This window comes from Orbicella franksi, chromosome 2 (genome assembly GCF_964199315.1).
Source record: "Orbicella franksi chromosome 2, jaOrbFran1.1, whole genome shotgun sequence".
NCBI lineage: Eukaryota > Metazoa > Cnidaria > Anthozoa > Scleractinia > Merulinidae > Orbicella > Orbicella franksi.
The window spans coordinates 21732849-21745623 of record NC_138146.1 but is presented as its reverse complement, the minus strand read 5'-3'; the positions used below and the strand labels follow the sequence as shown (position 1 = coordinate 21745623).

The 12775-nt window shown below is 39.9% G+C and overlaps 2 protein-coding genes across 2 annotated transcripts; both read right to left on the bottom strand.

Moving 5' to 3' along the window:
- Window positions 1-2612: 2612 nt before the first annotated feature.
- Window positions 2613-5024, bottom strand: LOC145468830 (galanin receptor type 1-like). Its single transcript, XM_081452530.1, has one exon. It carries the CDS (start codon window positions 4618-4620, stop codon window positions 3511-3513), a length of 1110 nt encoding a protein of 369 aa, XP_081308656.1. The 5' UTR covers window positions 4621-5024; the 3' UTR covers window positions 2613-3510.
- Window positions 5025-9248: 4224 nt separating this feature from the next.
- LOC145478660 (QRFP-like peptide receptor) lies at window positions 9249-12288 on the bottom strand. Its single transcript, XM_081456756.1, has one exon. It carries the CDS (start codon window positions 12211-12213, stop codon window positions 11248-11250), a length of 966 nt encoding a protein of 321 aa, XP_081312882.1. The 5' UTR covers window positions 12214-12288; the 3' UTR covers window positions 9249-11247.
- Between the last annotated feature and the right edge of the window lie 487 nt (window positions 12289-12775).

Below are 12775 nucleotides of genomic sequence, written 5' to 3'. Positions count from 1 at the left end.
CATGTGACTTTCACAAGCCGCAGTAATTGCTGTTCACTTGATTAGAGGAATGTTAAATTCGTCATACACCTGACAGTAGAATTTTAACTTGGACTTGGATTTAGATAATGTTGCTACGCGGCTCCCAGCACAGCAATATACGTCGCTTAAAGTTCGCTTAAAATGTTGGAATATATCCAAAATTTGCGCTCTTGTTCTTAAACTCGTTCTTGACATACATCAATCTCGTTCCCAGAGCCTTCGTAACCCTTGTCCAGCGGAACGGGAAACCGAAGTCTGGGAACAAATTTACTGTTTTTCAACTTCCGGTGTAACCGCGCAAGCTCTCTTTATGGCCAATGAAATATCGAGCTGAAACACTGTATTACAGAGGTCTTCGGTTTCCCGTTCCGCTGGACAAGGGTAACGAAGGCTCTGGGAACGAGATTGGACATACATAGAATTTTTTGTGCAAAAGCTACAAAGAAATGAAAGTGCAAAGATTGACTAACTGTTGAGGAAGACCTTTAGTTTTTGAATCCGACTGTGCTACAGAGATAGATAAATACCTTCATTTTCCCCCGAAACCAGCCCGAGTACAATATTATTGTACTGTATTGTATTGCATTGTACATGTTTGAAGATTGTATATTTTAATTTTTTCTTCTTCCACTGAGTACAGTTTTGCCCCAGCTATGGCTGGATTCGTTTGCCATGAAAACAACGTATACTTGCATACATGTACCTACGTATGCACAGTCATCTGCTAAGAGGTTAGCTATAACGGCACCCAACCTCGTTCCCAGGGTCTCTCTTCCTTCAGTCCCCTATCTCAAGAAAGTTGAGAAATCACCCTGTTCCACACTGCATGCGCTTCTTTGTGAAAGACGTGCAAAAGGAAAAGAACTTTATTAAGATAAACGTTATTACAATTTCATTCCCAGCCTTGTTTCTCCCCTAATTGCCCTATATTTCTTAAAATTGTTCTGAGAATTTGGCGACCAATCATGACCATTTTCCCTTGATGATTTTCTTTATTCTCTTCGCCTTTCTGGTTAAAAATGTATGGACAGTGTAAGGATTGTAAAGCTCTTCATCCCTCTTAAAATTGAAGTGTTTTTACGTTACTTCTATCGCTCCCTTGATAGGTTACTTTCTCCTTTTGAGCTTTTTGGAATCTACTGAATTTGAATTCTTCCCAAGTTGCGTTCGTTAAAAAAAGTCACATTTTAGTCATGTCAATGGTTAAAAAGCCACCGCTTTGCACGCACCATAACAAAATATTACTTATAAATCAAAGATCTCCAGTGGAGTAATTTGTAAATTGATCCATTCGCGGGTTCATGTAAGTTTATAGGGGCAGTTTTACAGCGGCTAGTGAGTCGGCGACTCGGCATAGTGATAAGATTTCGGACTCGTGAACCTTTCTATATCAAATATTGTCCTCAATTTTCGAGGCTTTTGCAGCTCCAAACACAAAGGATCAATTCATCGATTTTGAAACTGTCAGCCATGAACTCAACTGTTTGTGGTGTAAGGGGTGAGGTTTCGGATTAGATCATTCTCCTGATCATTACTGTGCTGTAGGTCCGTGCAGGCCTTCTTTCGGTATCATTTTCGTGAAATAACTAATTTTTCTTTTCACAAAGCAGCCAAACACCTCGATACTTAAATAATCGTTTTGTTCGTATTGTAACGTGATGTAACTTTCTTTTTTCCTGTCTTTAAAAAATCTATGTAAAATTCTCATCTCTCTCAATGTCATTTTCGGCGGCTAAGTTTCTTTATGCTTGTTTCGTTGATCCCGAAAAATACATTTTATTGATAGGAGGAGAGGAATTTTGAGTATTTCATTCGCGTATAATTTACGACTGGTCTGTCACATTTTGAAATAAATATTTGTAATCCAAAAGGATCAGTTACTGCGTGGCACAGTAAACAGTTCAAAAGTTGTAAATAATAATTACTCAGTGCCAAATTAAAAAGGATGTTTATAGCAGACGTTTCGGGCCTAGCCTTTCCTCAGTGCTTGGACTTAGCACTGAGGAAGGGCTAGGCCCAAAACGTCTGCTATAAACATCCTTTTTAATTTGGCACTGTGTTATCACTATTTACAACTTTTCAACTATTACATTTTGGTCTGCTATAACCCGTTCTTTACGCATGCGCACGATTCACGAGTTTCTCAAGCAACGAGTTCTCCCAGTTTTACCAAATTTAAGGTTTTGCTTGAAACAATGACACTTTCATCGTCGCTTTTTCCAAAACCTGAATATTACCGTACCCTATTTTTCTTCCCTTGGGTCTGTTGTGGGCGTATTTGTTCCTTTGCGTGCGTATACGTAAAAAAATTTATATTTTTTGGACTCGTTATGCTTTATGACCAGTTTTTTGTAACCTTATATTTTGTTATTCAAGTAAGGTCACTGAGATCATGCGAGAGACCACTTCTTAATTTGCAGTCAGATTAAGATGTCTAAAATTGGTCTATGATGTTCAGTCTTTTCTTTTCGTTGGCGTTTGCCCCCAAGCTCGCATTATTTGGATTATTGTGTAAAGCTTTCCTCATTCCCTACTCAACACATGTCCTTCAGCAGAACAGAACGTGAAATTCAGAGCGTGGGAGTGGAAGTTCTTGTTGACACTTAAAATAACCCAATAAAGTTTGCTTGATATAAGCTTGGTTCTCATAACATTATTCGTAAACATCGATAAAATGGCCGCCTCCAGAAAAGCCAGGCCAAAGAGTGATTTCCGATTCGCTTCATTCACAGCATGACACCGTCTGTAGCACTTCTTATTTAAAGTATGATATTGAAGAAGTGATCTTGTTTATCCGACAAATTCTGTTCACAGGTTGACAAAGTGCTGTGTGAAAAAACAACCACAAACTTTATTTTTTCAGTCTCCGTTAACTACGATTATGATCAAACGTCTTAACAATAATTAACAATTAACCTCAATTAAATTGTTCGTTAGCTAAGTTTGTTTGAAATACTGTAAATCAAAGTTGTTTTAGGGAGTTAACTTTGAATATATGAATGTCGACTACCGTTGACTGGGTTTTATGCATGGTAACAGCGTCTGTGAAATGTAGCTAACTCCTCGATAGAGGTTAAGAACTGGTCCACACTTAGCGTCAGTTTATCGACCCAAAGGTACGCCAGCGGAAATTAGGGAGGGCACGAGGGGCCGGGAAGCGTAACGGTTAATCGAGGCGCATCCAAGAGCAACTCTAGCTTTACGAGAGCAAGAACCATGAACCAACTCTTTTTTAAACTCCAAGATGATGTATGGAACGACACATGCATAGACACTAAAACAATGAACAATTCCTTCTCTGCTTATCTACGGAAAATAACAAACAACATGCATAGAAACACAAGTTATCATTCGAAAGACGGCCATTAAATTTACATCGGACTTTCCCGGCGATATGTGGAAGCAAACGTATTGCACGCTTTTGTTTTCTCAGTGCTCGGGGATAAACGAGCCATAACTGTTATTTAGTTTACCGTGGAGCTTGTTTTGCTACACTGAGCTTGTAAAAATATAAAAGTGCGGAGTTTCCGAAGGTCTAGACGCTGGTCTATCTCCTGGGCGCACATCTGGCGGTGAAGGAGAGTTAGTTCGAAGAACAAACACTTGGTCAAGCTCATGGTAGCTGCCTTCTCTTTCCGAGCGATAGCAAACTAATGCTTTGCAAAGTTTCTCAAGAGTTTTTACGTTGATTGAGCCAAAGATAACGGGGTTGACGACAGAGTTAGCATACATAAGAATGTTGCTAAATGTTACTGCCTTGTTAAATAGTTCAGGTCTCTTGGAACCGCTTCCAAAATCGTGCCACATCCATGTGACATGTGTCGGTAACATGCAGACTCCAAACACCACTACAGCCATGACAAACACTTGGACAATCTTCAAATTGCGTTGTGGCAGACTGGCTGATAGCTGGGAACTCGCCGACACATTTCTCCTCAGTTTTAGAGATCTGGTGTCTTTGTACAACACTTGAATAATGAACGCGTAGAGAAACGTCATGATAACCATTGGTATGAGGTAAAGGAATGTAAAGATAGTGAGGGTGAACACTCTTCCGCTGTAATCACTCCACCATTCCTCGCTGCAATGGGATCCTTTAAACTTTAGGGCAAGTGACAGAGGCAGCACAATCAAACAAGATGAAGCCCACATCGCAGCGATGGTTGTTAATCCAGTTTTCAAGTGTATTCTCGGCTTCAGCGGCGTTACTATCAACCTGTAGCGATCTACGCACATGAACAGCAGTGTTAGTACAGACACGTAGACGAGTACGGACTGAAATGGATAGATCACGTGGCAAAGAGCAGCTCCGTAAGGAAATTCACCCTTCATCTTTTCGACGACGTCTAACGGAATGCTCACAAGGCATGTCCCTGTATCGGTGGCAGCCAAGTTCAAAATGAGATAATCGTTGAGGTTTCGCTTCTTCAGGGTAAATATCGCTCTTAAAACGAGCAGATTTCCAGTCGTACCCAGAAGAGTAATGAGAATGAGGAGTGACACAGCCACGAGTGGTAAGGTCTGTTGATTGTCGTCGCTTTGTTGCGGTGGCATGTTGAAATTGGTTTTGTTGAATAGACCACTATCGTTAGGAGCCATCTCGTGTGTGAACCTCTCTTACGAGTGTGAGAAAAATCTGGCGGACTATAAACTTGTCGAACCGCAACAGAAGTACATACCGAATAACAATTTATGTACACGTAAATGCTTTTTGTCCTAATTAGCCAGCTAATTTACCTATCACTGATTTCACTGACTGAAAGGTTATCCGTCAGTCATCTTTAATCCCAGATCCTTTTGCAGTCCTTAACTTCATTGTTTTGACCCTATCAGACTCACGTCTGAAATATAATCAGGCTGGAAATAGTAGTCTGACAGCCGCAAAGTTCGATGTTGAGTTACAAAATACAGTATCAGTCTCTCTTTTGTTTATTTTTTGTTTGTTTGTGTACTTGTTTGTTTGTTTGTTGCAAGAGGCAAAAGGAAAGAAAGAGTTTCTTTTCCCGTGGGTTTGTTCATCTGTTCATCCGTGTTTTTCCGTTGTTCACAATTGTCACGGTAATATTAGTCAGTAAGTTGTCAGTTCGATAGACGTTTTATTTTCGGCGGAGTGGAAAAATAACGTTGAGAGGCGTTTTTTTGGCAAAATCTTAGACATAAGTGGTTTTGCTTTGAGACCTTATCAGTTCTGTATCAGGTATTAATGAGATCGATGGATCGAACTCGAACCATGGAAGGTCGGGTTCATTTACTGCTTGCAAACTGAAATAACGGGTGTTACTGACTTGGTGATCAATAAGCATCATTTAAGTTGTTTTCACTAATTGAATAACAAACAAATTGTTTTGTTTAAAGAGTTTTTATTTGTTGACTTATCATTTCCGGTCGAGGGTCAAAACTAAATGCTGTCGATTGGCGGATGATCACACATGTTTTTGTAATGCTACCCACTTTCTTGGCTGATAGCATTAAGACCATAGTTAGAATTTTTGTTTAGTTACTCTCTTTACTGATGGAATTCGTTAGATTTTGTCGACGACTTTTACCACTTGACCTTTTCTCAGTGTACGTGCTTAGTAGATACATAGTAGTTGGTGCAGGTAAATCACATGTCGAATATTCTTTCCCGATACTCCTTCCTTAATATCCTCTCACGTACGTGGTGGCATCTAGCCAACGTCAACACTAGTGCAGAACTAATCTTGAAGCTGCAACGAACAACGCTTTCGCAGGCAAACTCTCTTCATACTAGTTATCCCTCAAAAGTCTCAAAGTCTAGCAATGTTTTGAAAAGTTAGTACTTTAATGTTACTTATTTTCACGGAAGCTTAGTTTCGCGAAAATGGAACGGGCATATTTCGCGGGACCTAAATTTCGCGGGTTTAGCAAATAAGTAGGTTAAAAGGAACTAAATTTCGCGAAAATTGTCACAATACTGATCTTCGTTAACAAACAGTCTGTCTGAGAATTAGCACAACTGATTGCAGTTTTATCAATGTAACAAACGAAACTGAATAGATATGTTCCTTTGTAACAAAGCAGAGCTTTACAGAGTACATGACACCGGCATCTATTTGCGCTTACAACTGAACGATATTGTCAATATTCTTCAACTGAACCCTCGGAAGAAAGAGCTGACTCTTCTTTCAGCAGGGTATTAAATTTCACGCTGTTAATTTTCGTGAAAACTTTTTTTCGCGGGTCTTTAATTTCTCGATTTTTTAAAAATCGAAAAAATTAAGTCTCGCAAAAATAAGTAACAACTAGGTAAACATACAAGAAATCTCAGGAAACGATCAAGGACTGGTAAAGGAGTGACTTGTGAACAAATGAGGAACAAGATTTCCTGAGATAAAAAGTTAACAGGATTTCAGACGGGCTGACAAGCACGGCCTGTGTGGGTTTATTGTATTGCTTAAAATCCTCTTTGTTTGTCTGGGTATCCGGGAGCTTAGTTGAGGAAAGACACACGTGAAAGAAGCGAATCGGAACCTCTCTAGCTTTGATATATACTCAGACTACAAGCTGTGAACATGGTTTAATCAATTGTAATGTACTTAAAGGCGTTCTTAATCTTGTACTTTTCCTTTAAAATAAACCTTAAATCAAACAAGCAATGAGGAAACGTTGTTTGGCCAACCAGAGGTTATTGCCGCATTTTAATTTATCTTAATCAGTCTTAATGCTTAGAAAGAATTACAAACAAAGAAGTCCTGAAGATGACTGAGATGGAAAACCTCAGTGAGGGCGTGCGAAAGAGAAGATGGAAATTCATCGGTCACATCATGAAGACAGAACCAAATAATGACTGCAGAACTGCATTAACCTGGACCCCAGAAGGGCGGCGAAAACGGGGTAGACCAAAGACAACATGGAGGAAGACAGCAGAGAGAGAAAGGGAAAAAGCTGGATGGAAGAACTAGAGTGAGGTACAAATCGCAGCGGCTGACAGAGCTGGTTGGCGGGATTGTGTTGAGGCCTTATGTGCCACATGGCACGAAGAAGATAGGTAACAGGTAACAGTCTTACTGCTTAGTCTATATTAGTATTAAGTCATGATTTGTTTTATTTTATTTATTGTTTCTGATGCTTTTGTTATCTATTAGTACTAGTTGTTAGTTAGTTGTTATCTATTAACACTAGAGTCGAGGGTATCCAAAAGTTAGTAGTGCTACTTCACATTATCTTGATAGTGGCATATTTTACGCAGTAATTCATCTACCTGCGCGTTCCAAGACTTACATTAACCTTTATTTCTTAAAGTAGTGTCAAATCGTGGGAAATCTGTCCTTGTATGCACGATGCATCGATGGTGAGATGTGACAAGGGATAGAGACAAAAAAGCACATAATGATCTAAACTATGTTTGGATACAAAAGGATACACACCGTCCTCCCCTTTACCATATCTCGAAAATCAAAACATGTGGAAATTGTACGAGCAGAAATCTAAATTCTGTACTGGAACGCATTGAATGTCTCTAGAATGCTGACTGACTGTGTCGAGGACGCGTCCATCACGATGTGTGACAATGCTAAAGCTTTAGCTCAAATTCATGTTTAGTTGAAAAGGAATAGATCGCATCGCATAGCGTGTTCTACGGTTTTCGTTTGTTTTAATTATTCTACAAGCTTTAGTAACGACGATTTCTCTTCATTTAACAATTCGACCAAGTAGGCGAGACACGCTAATCGTCCAGATTTACAAACTTTCAGAACAAAAACAAGAGTTGTGAAAGTCAAGCACGATCTCCTTCGCATCGTTTTACAGGAAAATCAGAGCAAAACATAACCACTATAAAACCTTTCTCACTGGAATCCACGCGATAAAGGACGACGGCTCGACGGTGTGACATCCTCGTAGTGTTTGTGGCGCAATGCACTCTGGTAAAAAGTGGCGAAGTGCACTCTGGTAAAAAGTGATAAATTCGAGAATTCGCACCCCCTATATATTCTTCTTAAATCCTGATTATGTTGGTGCTCGCTCGCTGTGCTCACTCCGCAGCAATTATGAAATACGTTATTTTTAGATTTTTAGATTTTTACTTTCAAGATGGCAGGATTCGATGTCGTGTGGGAAAAGGGAGCAGAGGTGTCATATCTGACTGTATTTCCAGTTAGTCACTGTACAATTGCAGCGCCAATCTTATGGTTTCGAATAACCTCCAACCTTTTCATGTTTATTTGGAAAACAGGAGGGAGGAGTTAAGAAAGAATTTACAGTTTAGGTTAAGGGAAGAATATAAATTAATTATGGCAGTAACTAATATTTTATTGTTTTTGGAAAAGAAATAACGAAATGGATTGGGAGTTCTTCCCAATGATCTGTTTCCATAAAAGTAATTAGAAGTAATCGTCTGTTTTTCAATATTTGTCCTTGGGCGTGATTTGTGTAAATGTTGCGCAACTGTATATCTGGTATTCTAGCAATGACTGTGGGAGTACACAAGTCGTTGCTCTAGGCTCTTTGTGCCACGTCGCTTTCCGGAATCGTCGTCCGAAATGTTACATTGCGACATGACTTACGTGCGGATAAAGGATGCGCAGAAACGATAAGCACGAACTTCATTAAATTGTAGCTCTTGAAACCAGCCAAGCAAATCTTACTCAGCACAGAAATTGTTATCATTAACTGGGCTCAGTGCAACAGTTTTGATTTCTAATCAAAAACTGTTGGTTGCAAAGTCTTTCGCGGTAACATCCACCCGTGTCGAGTACTTAGACTAATTACCTAATCATGTCAAATTTTCATAAGTTATAATATACAGCTCCTCGTTAAAAAAAATACCTAAGCAAAACTAAAAGAAAATGTGAAAATGTAATAAAAATGCAATAATCTGTATCGCAATATAACCGTCTGACAAGATCTGCCAAACTTACCTGACAGAAATTCTACACTTGCCTATCACTGAAAGTTTTGATAGATTCCTTTTGTAGTGAGCTAGACGAAATAACTCCAATGTATGTCTTTTGAGACCCGGAGTACACGCGAAAAAACAACAGCGTGAAATGTGATTCTACTAAAAACCAACTTGCACTTAAAACCACGAGAGCTGACTGATCTGCAAATTACTTGAGGCATGTATCGTCTCAAACGAAGTCGTATAAAGCTTTCTACATCCTGAAACAATTAAATTTCAAGAAAACCAGGCAATATGTATTCTGTGTAAGCCAGAGTTTGGCATGTTGTTTATGTCGATATTGGCCGCTGGAAAACCAAGTGATGGCATTACTCCCCACTAACAAACCATTTAGGCAAACTGCCTCGGTCTTAAAAGTCTTAAAGTTCGGGAAAAAGAAGGCTTGGAAAGGAAGCAAGTCTCGATAAAGGAGAAAAAAATCTGTAAAATCCACAGCAATAAGGGAAAGGTTTATCCGGAACATGAACAACAGCAAAAATTACAAACAAATTGGGCAAAGAATAAATCAGTCAATCAATTTAAGAAAACCAACACCAAACAAGTTGGAAAAAAGAAAAAAAAACCAGAGGTTGAAAAAAATTATAACTAAATAAATCAATCAGTTAATTAAACAAAAAATTATGTGGCGTGGCTCGGGATTTTCTTCCCGGCCCGAGTTCGAGTCTCGATCGGGGGCGAAGTTATTGGACCCCCAAGCCGTTCGAGAATAACCCCTTTAATGACATATCGAGACTTGAACTTGCGACCGCCAGATGCGACCCTGGATGAGCCGCGCGCGGCTCATCCCACAGGACCACCTGGAAATCCCTTGGGTTGTTGGTAACAAATTAAGATGTGTATAGTAGGTGCTGATATGCTAGTTTCCGGTTCCGCTTAGTCAGAGAGTGGGACTGTATATATTCCGCTAGTTATAGACCTGAGGCTAGAAGCTCGGGCGTTATTCGTTACCATCGTCAGCCAGAATTGCGCCCACAGAATGGCGAAATCAGTTGAGGGGTATTCGGACAGGATTCGAAACAGTTAGTATCCCAAAAGGTAATAGTTGGAAATTTTGAAACAGACATACACTTCACAACTAATTGCAATTGCTGAGTATCGTTCGTAACTGCTGCTTTTCATTGCGAGTTTATTCAATCAAAAGGGATCCCTCTATCTGCCAAGCGGTACCGCACAACGTAAGATTTGCTTACAGTTGGTCGACTCACTGCGAACGAGAACGGGTGTTTTTCTATGCGGTGTTTGCTACGATTTATCGATACAAGATGTACCTGAGCTGATCGCTCACTTATCTCGAGCAGAGATTCTGGAGCAGAATTTGCCTGCCTGAAGAGAATTCTGAGCAGAAAACGCCATAGCTTTGTTTGAGTGTTGCCCACCGTTAGAATGCGCCGCCAAGTTACGAGCAGAATCAGTGTCCAAAACAAGTTTCAAAAGCGAAAACTTGCCTTATCATGCAGAAACTTTGAATATTATACTCATATTTCAGTAGTGTCCCTTTTCCTGACTGGGTTCAACTGTCTTAACAAGAAAGTTGACTAGGGTCTTCTAGCGGCGCTGAATAACAGCAGCAATAAGAATGACGCGCCAGTGTCCCATATTTCAGCCGATATTGTCTTTTAATCATGGTCCTGTTGTGGTAATGAGTTATTATTTGTGGTGGCTCGCACAGTATGGGATCGTAGATTCTTTACGGTCCTCCTTATGGTTACTTTTATTTTACATCCCTTTTGTCTCTTTTTTCTGTTGGTATATTTGGGTGATTTGCCTTTCTTTTTTTTATGTATATTTTTATCCTGCCATGAATTGTACTGAACAAATAAATTTATGGAAAATAAGAGGGTTATCCATTTACCGGCAAGAAGGTGTGACCTATTGAATTTAATTATAAAGGAATTCAAATTCTAACGTTTACTTTTCTATGGAATGGAAAAGACGGCGTAACTCGCCTCTCAGCATATACACCTCATAAATTTGGCGCTCTTAAAAGAGTCCTGAAATAAAGGATTATGGAAGTGTGGTTAAAGCTTTACGGTTGAGTTGGTTATTGACGAATCTCTGACGAAAACTGCAGTGGCATTTGGGGGTCTCTTTAAATTACCTTTTGAAACATCAAGGAGGGCTACTTTTATTGGAATGCAACAATAGCAAAGATCAAATTTCAAATCCATCATCCTTTCACTATGAACTCGTTGGTCTTGACACCGGGGCAAAAAGAGAGCAATTGCGGACCCTGATAATAACTTTAAAATCAATATTTAAACACAACTTTGTTAAGGGTAATGAATATACAGATCTGTAATTTGATTTCAAACTGCACTTTCCCTCAGATAATTGGGAACTTTTGGACCACGGCATTCAGTGGAGCCTCCACTGTATGCTCGTAATCCAATTTTAGACGAACTATTACTAACGGTGAGAGAAACACCACGGATTCTGTGACGCATGTGCAGCTGGCGTGTAAATGCTCCTCGGAAGTTCTCATTGAATATCAGATACAGGCACGGGTTAATGGCAGTATTACTGTGCGTCACAAAATAAAGTGTTAGCACCAATGAGGTAGGTAGACAGCTGTACACATTGAAGTTAAACGTCGCCAGAAAGTGATTGACGTGTGCTGGAAGCCAACAAATGGCAAAAATTGTTACTATGGTAACCAGCATGACGATGATTTTACGATTCTGTTTTTCGATGCGCTGATGGGTTTTATCAATGTGCTCTCCAGGAGCCTTTCGTTTCCACAGATGCAGCACAATCCTAGTATACAGAACGGCCATGGTGAGAAGAGGGATCAGGTATAACAGGACAAACCGAATAATCAACTCGTACATCGTGATTTTGTTCGACTCTTGAACATCTTCAACCCATCTTGATGCGCACATGACTTGACCCGCTGCGTTGAAAAGCTTGTACTTGTAGAGCTCACTGGCGAACACCAGGCCTGAAATAACCCATGTTGAGCCGATTGCTACAGCGGTGAGCTTTGGCGTCAGCGGCCTCCTCATTGTATGCACGATTGCGCGGTAGCGATCAAAGGTCATGACCGTCAATGTCAGGACAGATGTACCAATGAAAACAAAGGCAAGAAACGGCAGGGACTTACATAGAAACACACCAAACCCTCCTGAGAGCCACTTAACGCTCTCAAACAGGTAGGCAATGGACAGAGGGATAGCAGTAATTACATCAAGGATATCAGAGGCCGCCATGTTGACGATAAGCATGTTGAACGTTGTCTTAAGCTCAGGACAGTTATTGACTAGAAAGACAACCATTGTGTTACCAAGCAACCCAATTAGAAAGATGATGACATAAGCAACTGTCAAGCCAATCTTCAGTGACAATGTGGCTGGCTGGATGACGCATCCGATTGAAACACTACCAACACTTGAATTCCACTCTGAAAAAAAAAAATAATAATATAATAGTACGGCAACATACAAATATCTTACTTGCTGTACGACTACTACTTACACTATTTTAAAAAATTACACATTTTTGCGGCAACATGCGAATGTTACTTACAAAACGATTACTACTTACGCTATTTAAGAGAGATCCTTGTAGCTCAAGTAAGACTGCAAAGTTGAGCATATATTTTTCATTCGATATTGTAAGGATTTGTAGTAGTACTGCGACGTAACTTAAAAAGAGGTGCTAAACGTTTCGCCTTCAAACAAAATCAAAAAGCATCCCCTGTTAATTATAGCCAGACAATTAACAACGTCACACTCTGAGTGTTTAGCGTTAGGGATTGCTTAATACTGTAAAGGGAATTAGTCTTATGGAGATATGCCGATGTACTGTGCTTGAAGCGGCGTGACACGGTATTCTCCC